The 14,286-nt window shown below is 37.9% G+C and overlaps 3 protein-coding genes across 4 annotated transcripts in view; 2 read left to right on the forward strand and 1 right to left on the reverse strand.

The window, feature by feature from the left end:
- The window catches only part of LOC101739744 (citron rho-interacting kinase), a 160,089-nt gene that overhangs the window by 63,979 nt on the left and 81,824 nt on the right, over positions 1–14,286 (forward strand). The window lies entirely within an intron of this gene.
- LOC101736448 (cytochrome b-c1 complex subunit 6, mitochondrial) lies at positions 3,158–5,756 on the forward strand. Its single transcript, XM_004928827.5, has 3 exons — positions 3,158–3,280; positions 3,393–3,478; positions 5,430–5,756. The coding sequence occupies exons 2-3, from the start codon at positions 3,398–3,400 to the stop codon at positions 5,601–5,603; spliced, it is 255 nt and encodes an 84-aa protein (XP_004928884.1). The 5' UTR covers positions 3,158–3,280; positions 3,393–3,397; the 3' UTR covers positions 5,604–5,756.
- The window catches only part of LOC101736939 (rabankyrin-5), a 63,834-nt gene continuing 56,454 nt past the window's right edge, over positions 6,907–14,286 (reverse strand). For both annotated transcript variants that reach the window (XM_038016451.2, XM_038016452.2), the window contains exons 16-21: positions 13,601–13,818; positions 11,907–12,106; positions 10,533–10,645; positions 10,002–10,124; positions 8,998–9,122; positions 6,907–8,073 (exon numbers count right to left, since the gene is read on the reverse strand). In XM_038016451.2, the coding sequence (XP_037872379.1) occupies positions 7,944–8,073; positions 8,998–9,122; positions 10,002–10,124; positions 10,533–10,645; positions 11,907–12,106; positions 13,601–13,818 (909 nt within the window). In that variant the 3' untranslated portion in view covers positions 6,907–7,943. The remainder of the gene's footprint in view (positions 8,074–8,997; positions 9,123–10,001; positions 10,125–10,532; positions 10,646–11,906; positions 12,107–13,600; positions 13,819–14,286) is intronic.

The raw sequence follows: 14,286 nt of genomic DNA on the forward strand, positions 1-14,286 counted from the left end.
AGTGGCGCATCGACGCCGACTGCATATACTTACTGGTGGACTCTAAGTCCAGGTCGTCGTGGAGGTCGACGTTCCTGACGAACCACGGGGCTCCGACGGCTATCCTGCAAAAACGGGATTGAATGATTTGGAAGGATTTTAAGTGAGTGCGGGCTGCGTGAGCGAACACTACACTTGCATAGGTCATGACGGGGCGTATGCAAGTTTTGTAGAGTGTCACCTTATTTCTAAGGGACATTTTACTTCGCCTACATATCATCGGGTAGAGACGTCCTAGAATCAAGGCGGCACGGTTGCGTACCGTCTTGATGTGCGGGCGGAATGTCATCCTACTGTCGAGGGTGACGCCTAAATATTTGACCTTCGGGGCCCACGGTATGGGCTGGTCGAACATCGTGATTGGGCGAATTGCGGAGGCGGAGGTGTTGACGCGCCTAGTCGGGAGAGGGATGCTCAGCGTGGTGTTCGGAGGGCGACCCCTTTTGAAGAGCACCGCTGTGCTTTTCGTGGGGTTGATGTCGATGCGCCACTTCCGGAACCACTGTCCCATGGTGGTAGCTGCGGTCTGAAGTCGTCGATGAAACAACGCCTTCTTCCTACACGAGTAGTAGATGGCGGTGTCATCGGCGAAGAGCGCCAGATGGGTCTCCGGAGACCGGGGTATATCATTGATATACAAACTAAATAGTAACGGGGAGAGGGCGGAGCCTTGCGGGACTCCGGCTGTGACGTGACGGGGCCGGGAACGCGTTCCCTCGGCTCGATATCGGAACGAACGGTTCGACAAGTAGTCTCGTATGATGAGCACGAGTCTGTCTGGCACTCCCATGTTATACAGTTTGTATCTATCAAACCGTTGTGCCAGACTTTGTCGAACGCCTTCGCTATATCGAAGAAGAGGGCTCCTGTCGGAATGGGAGGAAAACTACCATTAAGTAATGGTTAATTACAGAGCATAATGCGACTCAGTGACGCACAATGCCGAATTATGCTGAAGCTTAGATGAGCATTATGCCGCATAATGCGCTCTTCTGCTGTAATTGGAAAACGGCCTAAACCTTCAAAAGCTACTTTAGCGAAACATAAGCCTCCCAAAAATTAAATCTATGTCGTAATTATATAGTCGTAATTTTTTTACACATGATACATGAAAACAAAAAGCATAAACTTAAAATAAAGTTTATAGTAAAATAAATAAAAAATACTTTGCAAAATCCTTGAAAAAAAAATTTTATTTATTTAAATCAAGTCAAGAAAATTATACTCAAATTGAAAAGACACACTGTATGCAACTCCCACGGAGCAGCAACTAATCATTTTATCAATACCTATTAACAATTTAGCATGAATCAAAGGGGACATTGTTTGTATCGTTTCATCACTTGTTTTGGTTGTTTCAAAAAGTATATTAAAGCCTCAGTAAATACCCACAATTTTACTATATAGTCACCATATAGTCAATTAGTCATAGCATTAAATGGATAACATTTTTCTCGTCTATTTTTCAATTATCAGAACATATAAATAATAAGTTTGTATGGTGTGATCCTTTCGTCTACTAATGTAAAAACTATGGCTTAAAAGCTTCGATCAACAATAGTAACTAGATTTCGGGTCGGCGCAAAAATCCGTCTCGTTAAATAACAGCGCACTTGAAATGTGAGCTCTTATTTTGTTTAGTTCACTCCAGACACAGCCAATGTCAACCCGTCTCACAATGCCGCAGTGTGTATTCAAAAATTGCAAAAAATGCCCGAAAAAGCAATTTAACGGCCGGAGTATCTTACTTTCGGTAAGTACATGAAGTATACGTTTTATTTTAAGCTTTAAATTAATAAATAATATTAAATTTTAAACAAAATTACCGATTTTTAACCACCGCTACAAATGTTGGCCAAGGCTCGCCAACACTTGGACAAAATTTTTGTTTAACAGAAAAGTAAATGCATGGAGTAGATTTGTGTTGTAATAATTTTTAAAAATTTGTCAGCAGTACTTCAAAATTGGTTAGTTAAAATTGGTTAATTCTGCTTTTGTGTCTGTTTGTTGGATTCTCATTGGATACTTAGCTTTCCTTTTTTATTTTAGCTTTCCTAGCAATCACGTGTGCAGAATGGATCTCGATTGTCGCCAGAGAAAGAAGAGATTACTTTTATAAGCCAGCTAAGAACTCCACCCATTGACACTGGACATCTTTGCCTTCCGTGTTCACGGCTACTGAAACGTGGCCGAAGCATTGTAATAAAAATATCGCGCTTAAAACCGTTTAAACGTTGTTTTATCATATGTACTAGTCGCGAAAACATAAAAATATACTATAAAAATATCTATTACACAAAACGTAACGCTAATAAAATAATAAGTAATGTATAGATACCAACAAACATAAATCCTCAAAACATAAAAAGTAAACAACTAAACACCTTTTTCACTGGTGATAGGACCTCTTGGGAGTCCACGGGTAGGTACCACCACCCCGCCTATTTCCGCCGTGAAGCAGTAATGCGTTTCGGTTCGAAGGGTGAGGTAGCCGTTGTAACTATACTGAGACCTTAGAACTTATATCTCGAGGTGGGTGGCGCATTTACGTTGTAGATGTCTATGGGCTCCAGTAACCACTTAACACCAGGTGGGCTGTGAGCTCGTCCATCCATATAATATATTAAATAATATTTCATTATTAATTCAGAATTAATAATTCATATAACAAATTATTTTAGTGTTCAACGCGACTCCGTTACCTCCTGTAGTAAATAGAAATTGAAATTTCAAGCAAAAATAAATAAAACAAAACGATGTTAGTTCTCAAAGCTATAACGGGAAAAATTACTTTATTTGTTGGACCATAAGGTTCAGTTAACATTAAAGGTTGTTTAACATATGCCTTTTCGTTTGTAAGTGACAGGAGTAATTTATTGCTTTGTGACGAATGATCGTAAGTATTAGATAATGTTTTGGAGATTTAGAACTTTATTACTAGGTGGCATAGTTGTAATTAGTTTGAACTTAAAACTGTTTTAAAACTTTTTTCTCCGTTTGTTGTAAACCAACGTAGCTATGTATGTGTATATTCACGCGGACAGTTTTTGCTTCGATTTTGTACGTGTCCCTTTATCTAGTTACTATTGTTGATCGAAGCTTAAAAGACAAGAATCAAGAGTATAATCTATGATCAAGACCACAGATATATAATAAGTGTATAATCTATGCCACAGATTATACACTTAATATTTGATCAAGACCTTTTAAAAAAATCGCGGCTGTTGCGTCATCGTTAAGGGTAATATTCTTATTTTACTCAAAAAATATAAAAAAAAAGAACAAGCTGTATAAATCAAGTATCGCTTACTGAAAAATAATATAAGAGAGTATAATATAGTGTTTCTTTTTAGACAAAATGTCTGACAAATTCGTTCCCGTGGTTAAGGCAGAGGAAACAGAGGAGGAGGAGTTGGTGGATCCGCAGCAGTCTCTTAGGGTAGGAGAACAAATTCTTATACTTTCAAGGCCCTTATAAAATACTGAATCTATCGCAGAAAATGTTTGTTTTGAGGTTACATCTAGTTCTGTCAAAAGACCTATGTCTGTAAGGGAAATAGACGAAAAATAAGTTAGGCAAATAAAAAGATTATATAAGTAATCAAAATAAAAATGAATTACACATTTGTATTTATTTACCTCCTTAATGGTAATCTATCTAGGTGAATCTATCACTAGAAAATTGAACAAATAAGCACACAACAATCTGCTTAACAACATTACCACAAAACCATATCACAAAAAATTACAATTATTTTGTTCAATCCTAACAAGGTGAGAGAACTGTCGCTAAAGATAGATCTTGTAAACTTGCTTAATGACTTGAAGGTAGTGGAAAGATAGAATGTTCAATATAAAAAAAAAACTACATTCCTTCGGACTCAATTGACCATTAAACTCTAGTTGAGAGAAAGCATTTTGAAATTGACATTTCAATAAAGTTTATTAACAGTTGCTTCATTTCTAGAAGTCTTAAAATTTAAATCTTCAATTAGGAGCATATAGAAACCTAATATAATATGAATGAGAATGAAATTAAGAGAAGTAGGTTAAAAAAAAATTTAATTCATAGTTCCTCGTGTTTCATTTCAATTATTGATTAAACTTGTTAATTTTATTTAATTTTTTACTGCCGTAGAAAATTATTGGTCATAAAAATATATTATTTAATTATTTACATCATTACAATAGTGAAAACACACTTAAAATATTCACTTCTAGTTTATACAACAGCAAAGCTACCTATGTAAAATTTCCCTATTGGTGCCGTTACAATCTAATATTTAAAAAACTTACGACTTTCAAATTCAAGTTGAGTTTATACAGACACAAACTCTTTATAGCCAGTAGAAAAAATTCACATGTAACCTTTATGTCATAATATGGAGAAGGGGAGAATCTAAAAAAGAAATTTGGCTAATTTGTAATTAACATTTATATAATAATATTTTACTATGGAACTTCTAGGATCCATTTTTGTTGTGCAAAAGAAATAGTGGGAAATGAACAGCAGAAGTTTTACAAGAAAAGAGTTTGTAACAAGAACTCTAACATTTATTCTTTAATTCATTTATGTTCCATTTCATATTGTGAATGGATGACAAAAAATAAGTTAGTAAATAATGTTGAATTACAATTATTATTTAATTTTAACAGAATTGACATTGTGTAGGTCACTGGTCGGTGCCCTGTTATATACTGAAGTAATGTAGATTTTTGTTACTACTCACCTGGATTACCCAACTCTGCCTTATTTTGTTTGTTAATGTGTGTTTTAGGCTTTTAGATCTCTTAGGTCTTTTACAATCAGATTAATTTTCAGCATGTTTGGATTCATCTTTTCTAGAGTACTAGATATTCTGGCACTTTGCCAAGAAGATCGAAGAGAAAAGTCAACATAATTACTTCAGGCCATCATGTAGGGCACCGGTGACCTATATGCCAGTCATTGTGTTTATAAATGAGGTTTTGGTTGTATTGAAAAGAAAAAAAAATGTAAAATTTAATCAACCACTTGTGCAGATTTGCACCTGTGTTTGCACCTTGGTATAGTGGTTCAGATAGATTCATGTCCAAAAGCAATAGATTTGGCACAGCTGTATGGCATATGTATGTATGCATTTAATTTTCCATTCACTATATTTACTACTAGTGTATTGTACTTACATATTATTTCTCTTGAGAAGTGAGACATTGCTCAGAAGTTGCAAGTAGCTGTTTATTAGTAAAGCAATGTAAAATACAGACTTCTAATTTATAATAGATATTTGACACCATCTAGTTAAGGTAGTTAATACTAATATTCTTTTATAATGTAATTACTTTGAGTTGTTAGAAGAATAAAGGGAGAGTTTGGAATTTTCATTAATTATAATATTTTTGTATTTTAGGAAGAGTGTTCCCAAAAGCCTGATGCCCAAAACATGTGGGCTAAATATCAAGAGTGCAATGATCGTGTAAACTCCAGATCTAAAACTGCAGAAACCTGTGAAGAAGAACTCATTGACTATGTCCATGTTCTTGACAAATGCGTCACCAAGGACTTGTTTAAGAGGCTAAAGTAATGAATTGAAAATTTAAATCCTAATTTCAAGATCATAGAAGCCGCATCTGTAATTTTAATGGGCCTGTAGTTTTAGTAAATTTATTTATGTACAAAATGTGAGAATCACCAATGTTGTTACTGTTAATTTGTAAATACAAATAATTACCTGTCACTAGTCTTTCTTATTCTTTTATTTTATGTATTTATTTAATTTTCATATTTGCAATTTATGACACCATGTTGTGGTCGTCTGGTAAAGGTATTGAAATTGTAAATATTTTGTACTCTTAAGTTGGGACAATTCTAGTTAGGTTTGATAATAGACATGGTAATTTATTAATGGGTTTCAATCGTTGTCAGATTGAAACAAAGACAGAACTAACTACCTATGGTATCTGAAACTAGGTAAATATAATGCAAGTAAATTTGCAAATTTTAAAATATCAGGTCACATATATCTAATACTTAAATACTAAAAATGGTTCTCAAAACATTATCTATTGCTTAGGTGGATGAACGAGCTCACGGCCCACCTGATGTTAAGTGGTTAACTGAGCCCATAGACATTTAGAACGTAAATGCCGCCACCTACCTTGAAACAAGAGTTCTAAGGTCTTCTTTTTTTACATTACGAGTGCCCCACCCTTGCATTAGTACTGCACGGCAGAAATAGGCAGTATGGTGATATCTACCCATGCGGACTCACAAGACGTCCTACCACCAGTATGTGAAAATTAAAATTTTGTACGTTTTATTTTTATTACACGATGTTATTCCTTCACCGAGGAAGTCAATCGTGAACATTCGTTAAGTACGAATCCCGCCTCCTGGATTCGAACACCGTTACATCGCTCGACACAAATGCTTCGGGCTTCTTATCCTTTAGACCGCGACGACTTCAAGATGCTTACATATTGTAGTCATAGCTACTGACTCACTAAGCTTGTATTCGCTGGTACCTTGAAGGGCCATTCCAAATTTTTGCGGACGGGTAAAATGCGTGAGAACGAAACAACGACAATACAAACAATGATGTCCCCACAATTATTTTCATAATAGTTGCTGCGCCATACCAAGGAGTGGCTTCATCTGGTGATCTGCAGTAGATCAAGAGTAATTAATTTTTTTTTAACCTAAGTTGCTTCTGGGAGGATCTCGTAATATTTTAGGTTCCATATCCACATAAACCAACAAACACAAATGTAGGTACCTACTATGGAAAAAGTTAGCTATTTTATTTCCATAAGCATAATGTTGGGGTAGGATATTTCAATTATTACAGGGTCATGTGATCTTTAAAGATTTAATTAAAACAAAATAAATGTGATTACAATGTTTTATATTAGCAATATTATATAAAATTTTCAAAGAAAAATATATTATAAAGAGCTTCATAGAATTTAAAAGCTTTGGAATATCACAAAACACAGTAGATCTGAAAAGAAATTGCACTTTACCTTCTATCGAACATAAGAACCTAAGTCAGAAGCTCTCATAGCCAACTAGTTTTTTTTTTTGTTTTACATTTAAAATCTTTGAGAATTTGAATTAAATTCTATGATCGACTGAATTTACTCCAAGAACTAAAAAGTATCCATCGTAATATTAAGAAAAGTAACAAGTAAAAGTAAAAACAAAAATATTATAGTAATGTCTTTTTATACGGAAGTTTCAATATGAAGCGATTTCAGACTGGTGTATTTTTATAATGAAATAATTCGAGGCACTACGTTACACTCAGCCGTAAATCTAATGGACGTTTAGTTACGAGTATAATTTTTAAATTAATTTCAAAGTTTAAAATTGTGACTTCAAATCAAGTAAAACTAGTCAATAGACTATAACTATCAGTATTAGGAATACTAAAATTATAAACACATACATACATGGGTGTGATTTCTTAAAATAAAATTCCGCAAATTATTATAATCGTTGACATTTAATTAATAATATTTTTCAAAGGTTGTTTGGTCTGCAGTTTACTATCAGCCTCGTTTATTTTACGTTCATAACATTTAAAAATCTATTCAAAAGCTAAAATAACAAAATTTAAGCAAATAGTAGTTTAGTTACTATTTACCTTGGAAATGTTGATAAATATAGTTTTCACAACTTAGCCATATACTCTCTTCATATAATAATGACCTTTATATATTATTACGTTTAACATAAAATACTTACTGTAAGGACGAACAAAACTTATAAAACCTACCTAATAATTGACGGAGACCAAAAAAATCGGGACCTCAGAGAATTGGAAGAGACGTATACGGCTAACGTTAAAAACGAATTCTTCAACGTGTTATCACAAAAATCGTATCAAAAGCAAATATCACATCGTGTGGTCCGGCCGCGCCCCCTAACTGGCCCCGACCTGCAGAACGTTGAAGCAGATCTCGCAGACTCGCTGCGGATTGTTCATTCCGAACTTTACTATTGGAATGTCTTGATTCGAACATTTCCTGCAGAGTTGCCTGCCGCAATGTCGACTGAAAATAAATTTAAGTATGTATCCTTTTTTTTTCTACCCATGCTGTTTTTTTTTTCCTGCTTAGATGGGTGGACGAGCTCACAGCCCACCTGGTGTTAAGTGGTTACTAGAGCCCATAGACATATACGACGTAAATGCGCCACCCACCTTGAGATAAGTTCTAAGGTCTCAGTATAGTTACAACGGCTGCCCCACCCTTTAAACCGAAACGCATTACTGTTTCGCGGCAGAAATAGGCGGGGTGGTGGTACCTACCCGTGCGGACTCACAAGAGGTCCTACCACCAGTAAAATAGCCCTGAGAGGCTATTTTAGCTTCGTCTTAACATGTAGGTCAACGTTGAGACATGAAATTGAAGTTTGAATTTATGGCTGTTCGGCCCTTCATAGAAAAGCGCACGAGAGACAGTTCACAACACGTGCTAGGTAACTAGTAAAATAAATACCTAAACGTCGGACATTGTTCGAGTTGGATACGTATTTAATTAGTAAATTTGGTAAATTCTTCTAAAGCCTAAACTTGATCATAGTAGTTACACCGGGCTTTATTGCTTATTTAACATTGGAAGGGTCGTGAGCTCACAGCCTACGTTGACAAAGGAATGAATCTTCAGCTCTAACACCAGGAGCAGGCTTAGGGACCCCGGTAACGTAACCCATGTATCAGCTCGCTGAGTTTCTCGTCGGATCTTCTCAGCGGATTCTTATCCGGTAGTAGATTCATTCGCGAAGCAGCTGCTCTTAAATTGTTAGGTCTCGCTAGGCGCTCGGGCAGCTGTTAACAAATCTCACCCCTCTTGACTGAGCCTTTGCTCGCCCACCTATCCTGGTGAAACTGGAAAGGCCTCCCCGGACCACCAGTAATCCTTCAATACTAAAAAAAGAAGAGAATGTATTATAAAGTAATTCAAAGAGAAGTTTACCAGTGATGTTTCCTCATAGTTATAGTGAACTTGGTCCCGCACTCCTGGCACAGCTCGCTGTCGGCCCACGGCGCCTCGTTGGGGAGCGAGTCCAGTAGCCGGTGCAGCAGCTGCTTTGTTGCTACCTGTTAATGATTGCACGCTAATTAAAATCGATAGCCGCTTTATAAAATTACTTTGCTCTTTTTTATTTTTTTTATCGCTTAGATGGGTGGACGAGCTCACCGCCCACCTGGTGTTAAGTGGTTACTGGAGCCCATAGATATCCACAACATAAATGCGCCACCCACCTTGAGATATAAGTTCTAAGATCTCAAGTATAGTTACAAAGGCTGCCCCTCCCTTCAAACCGAAACGCATTACTGCTTGACGGCAGAAATAGGCAGGGCGGTACGCACCCGCGCGGACTCAGAAGAGGTCCTACCACCAGTAACAAAACTCCCTCAATACGTCAATCACTCAAAAAACTACATAATATTTTTTATTGCCCTTATAGGCCGACGAGCATACGGTCCACCTATATACGGATGGTCGGTGGTTACCGTCGCCCATGGACTTCAGCAATGCCAGGGGCATAGCCAGGCCGCTGCCTACCGCTTATTACTCTCCACAAGCCTCGTTTGAAGAAGGACATATCATAGGGCTCGTTTTTACGATCGCACCGCCCGCCATCGGAGTCGAGTTCACTCATACTACCTGGAGCCACTGCGGTCATCCACAGTGCGTTTCCAGAGATATTTTTTGCCACGTACCATCCGACTATGGAATGAGCTCCCCTTCACGGTGTTTTCCGGTCCAGCGGGATTCGAACACCATTGCATCGCTCGATACAAATGCACCGGACGTCTTATTCTTTAGGCCACGACGAATTCTATAATATCTATTTCTCTAATACGTAACGTGATATAACACAGGCGAAAATTCATCCTTCACACAATCACACACGCAATCTCTTTATGTATCAACCTCCACCCGAACCGATATATTAGTGAGTTATGATTAACCTGATAGTTGAATATGGATATCCCCTCCTTGTTCTCCTGGGCGAGACAAGCGCCGGCCTTGACGAGGACGCGGCACATCGCACCTTGACCGTTCATATAAGCGAGGAGTAGAGGTGAATTGCCCTGCATCACGAATAATTAAATTACTAGATATACCCGTCCGGTTACTTAATGGATAGGCTAATATTTATATGAGTGTTGGAGTCCCTACACCAGATGCAGGGGTGTTAATGATGAGAATCGTTGTGGGGGCGCTAATGATAATATAATAATAAATTATAATACTTATCGCTTAATATGTAATAATGTTAATTTTAAATGCCTAGCGAAACGGGCGGGTACAGCTAGTTGTTTATAAAAACGGTTTTAAATACATAAAAAAAATATTATTTCAGGAAAACTGTTTCTCGATAACTTTTCTTGTATTCTAATTATATTTCTAAATGCTTTTTTTTATTCCGATACTATAGCAAAAAGTGTCGTTACAAAGTTGCTTTAAGGCTAAACTAGTATGTAGCACTGACTACGTACCTGTAAATCGGTTCTATTGATAGGATAGTCAGGCATGAACTCTAAGAATATCTCGCATATCGTTGCCGCGTTATCCTTTTTGCACCAGCAAAGTTCGTGTAATGGATTCCTTCCTGGAAAAGAAAAAAAAATCAATAATCTTTCACTATCTTATTTCTATTAAAATTTATGGATGAAAATTTCAATATTCCAATGTAAGTAGCAATAAAAAATAGTATCCACTAAGGTCGATTACGGATGTCATTACAGATCGGAGGACGTAATGTAGTAGAAAGTCATTAACCTCTTTAAGTAGGTCACGTATGAACACATTGCCTTTTAAAGAAAAAAATTGTCCCAGTGATGCCAACCGTCAATTTTAATATTTACGCCGAGTTTTTAGCGTCTGCGCAGTCGGCACTACGCGTATAACTCGCACGTAACAATAGACCCGCTGCAAACGACTACTGTGTGCTTCCCTTTGTTTGCCGCTGGGGGCGCTGTTCCAACTCCATAGATATTTGAGTTAACTTGTACGCGATCGAAAAGTTTTTTTTTTATTGTCCTACCTAAGCTGATTGCCTTAAGAGCCTATTTCAGCGTAACCTTAACTAGTATGTGAGCTCACGGGGCTCAAACCGGAGTGATGCTAGCACTGACCCTACCAAGAGCAGTGCTTCGCAAAACCTACCACCGGATCGGAAAGGCGACTCACTGAGAAGATCCGGCGAGAAACTCAGTGGGCTGTGTATAATGGATGACAATGGTGCTTGTGACAAATGGTACTTGTGACACCTAAAAGCACCGTTAAAGGATCGGGAGGATCCGTAATGACGTGTTTTGGGTGACGTCGACTGTTTATCATTCGGTCTACAGTCTACAGTGTGCTTAGTGCGAGTTTCTTAACGTTCTCGATAGCGTAAAAGTTTACCCAATTTTGTATGCAGTTGGAACAGCGCCCCTAGCGGCAAACGCACGCAAACGATCGCATTCCATACAAATATGAGGTAACTTTTACGCTATCGAGAACGTTAAAAAACTCGCACTAAGCACACAGGATTAGGTATGTGTCGTGGCGTGCAACCTTTTTGACAGGACATAAGACCTACAAAGACTAGACATAGACACAGACCAAGACATTGATTTGACAAGAATTCGAAAAGAAATGGAACGAGGGCGTACGTGACCAGCGGCAGGCAGTACATTTTTAACGTCCTTAAAGAATGACAAAAAGACGAAAAAGAACGAATTCATATTTCTCATATAAGACGACAATAGAACAAACGTCCGTTCAAAAGATCCTTCGACCGTTCAAGTGACCTTCGACTGTTCAGTATGGTAAAGTTAAAAAAACTGGCACGAAGCCCACTGCGCATGCGCGGCCGTGTGCGAGACCTTTGAGGTTGGTGGCGGCGGCGTCGATGTCGCATTCGGCGAGCAGCGCCCGCGCGGCCGCCACGTGTCCCTCGCGCGCGGCCACGTGCAGCGCGTTGTCTCCGGCCGCGTCCACCGCGCCGTACTCCGCGCCGCCGCTCACGAGGGCCGACACGATGCTGGCGTGTCCCGCCGCCGCCGCCACGTGCAGCGCCGTGCGTCTATGAACATGAGTCTTTAGTTTGATGCTTTCCTACCCTCAAAACAAGGTAAGCTTTTAGGTATATAAATGTACCTACAAAGTTAGATTTCATAAATATGACTTTACTTTGGGTGTTTAAACGTATAAAATTGGTTTTGAAAATATTAATATATTATGTAAAAAAATGTTCTCAAAAGTTTAAACTAAATTAAGCACTACTGTACCCGTTCGCTGACCATTTAAAATGAACATTATTATTTCTCATCCCTACAAAGATTCTATCATTAACGCCCCCGCAACTGGTATAGGGAGTCCAACACTCATATAAATATTAGCCTATCCATTAAGTACATGTATTTTCTACATGGATACCAAGCTTCAAGTCGATCGGATGCATGATTCAGTAGTTATAACGGAACATCCGTAAAAACCAATGTAGATTTATATATTAGTATAGAAGTATAGATTCATAATAATCAAAGCTTAATATAGAACGTACGGAAAGTGTATTTATAATCACTTTTCAAACTCGTTCGAGATTGAAGGTCGGACTCTAATTGAAGATTTAATTCAATCTCTTATTGTTGCGTCTCAGATCGAAATTAGAGTAAAACCAACCGTTGACAATGTCTACTTGACATACAGAGTAGGGTACACAGCGTAGACCGTAATATTTTTTATAAAATTTTTACTTATTGAACGAGGTGCTATTTTATATATTGTTTATCAATTTCTGAAATCACACATTTTGGTCACATGGTTTGGTTACATTTAGTCCGAGGTCTTTATTGGAGATATTGACTGGCCAGAATATGGGGATATTCGATCTCAAGCGCTTACAAACACCTGCAGTTGGTTCGTGGGTGTCTTGGTCACTCTCCGCACGCACCGTACGTAATGATATGTGGTCTGACTTGCAATGAATGAAAATGAAATACAGCCGCTGAACGTAACTTCTCGGGGTCCTCCAAAAAGTCCACTGAAAAAAATCTCAGTAAACGACTACCATTTTACTGAGATTATATTCCATCTCATATCATATAATCTCATTTCATTGAATTTAATCCCAGTTAATTAATGTCTCAAATTCTTCATTTCATTTCACTCCATATTATCATTTTTAATAAAAATATCCCATATTATATCATCTCAATTCAATTCATTTCATTTCACGCCATGCCATGTTTCATATTAATCAACTTCATTTCACTTCATAATATCATCGACGCTAGAAAGGCAAACGTGACTAAGCGACAATGCGTGAACTTTACAGTAGACTAATTTAAAGTTGAAATACCTAGAAATATATTTTTTTGCGCATCGAATATGGTTATTGCCTATCATTTATGTATAAAGCAAATATTGTCGCTTAGTCATGTTTGCCTTTCAAGCGTAGTCATATTTCATAAAAAAATATATATATAAAAGATTTGGCTGTATGGTGTGATACTTTTGCCTTTCCATTTGGAAAAATTAAACTACTGCTACTACTACTACCCAGCGGGCTGCTTACTTATGCGCGTCCCTGTCGTTGGGCCGGGCGCCAGCTAACAGCAGGCTCCTGAGCAGGACCTCGTTCCCCGCGCTGGCGGCGAGGTGCAGCGGCGGCGCCAGCGTGGCGTCCTGCACGCGCGAGTTCACGTCCACCTCCACGGAGAGCAGGAACATCACGCTTTCCATGTCGCACGTTTGAATGGCAACGTGCAAGAAGTTGCGACCTTTCTTGTCGACCTGAAACGAATACGTTCTTTAGTATGAATCTCTTAACCCTCAGACACAGCCCACTGAGTTTCTCGCCGGATTTTCTCAGTGGGTCGCGTTTCCGATCCGGTGGTAGATTCTGCGAAGCACGGCTCTTGCTAGGGTTCGTTTTAGCAACGTCATCAGGTTTGAGCCCCGTGAGCTCACCTACTAGTTAAGGCGACGCTGATATAACCTCACAAGGCTATCAGCTTAGGTAGAAAAAAAAAATTAATCTCATATCGTCTTCTCGCATCAAAACTGTATAATTCCAGAACTTACTAATTTTACAGGAGAGTGTTTTAAAGCTTTAACGTGTAATATTTTTAATATTAATCATCTTTACAACATTTTATTTTTTTACCAATCACATTATCTGTCATTTAAAGTAAAATAAAATTATGTTATAATTTTGTTAATAGTAGTAAAAACATAAAGTTGATACTAAAGTAAACTAAA

This window comes from Bombyx mori, chromosome 16 (genome assembly GCF_030269925.1).
Source record: "Bombyx mori chromosome 16, ASM3026992v2".
NCBI lineage: Eukaryota > Metazoa > Arthropoda > Insecta > Lepidoptera > Bombycidae > Bombyx > Bombyx mori.

Bases quoted from the DNA above. Each gene is read 5' to 3' on its own strand.
- LOC101736448 (XM_004928827.5), top strand. From the start codon at position 3,398: ATGTCTGACAAATTCGTTCCCGTGGTTAAGGCAGAGGAAACAGAGGAG. The intron at 3,479-5,429 runs GTAGGAGAACAA...TTTGTATTTTAG, and splicing joins ATCCGCAGCAGTCTCTTAGG to GAAGAGTGTTCCCAAAAGCC.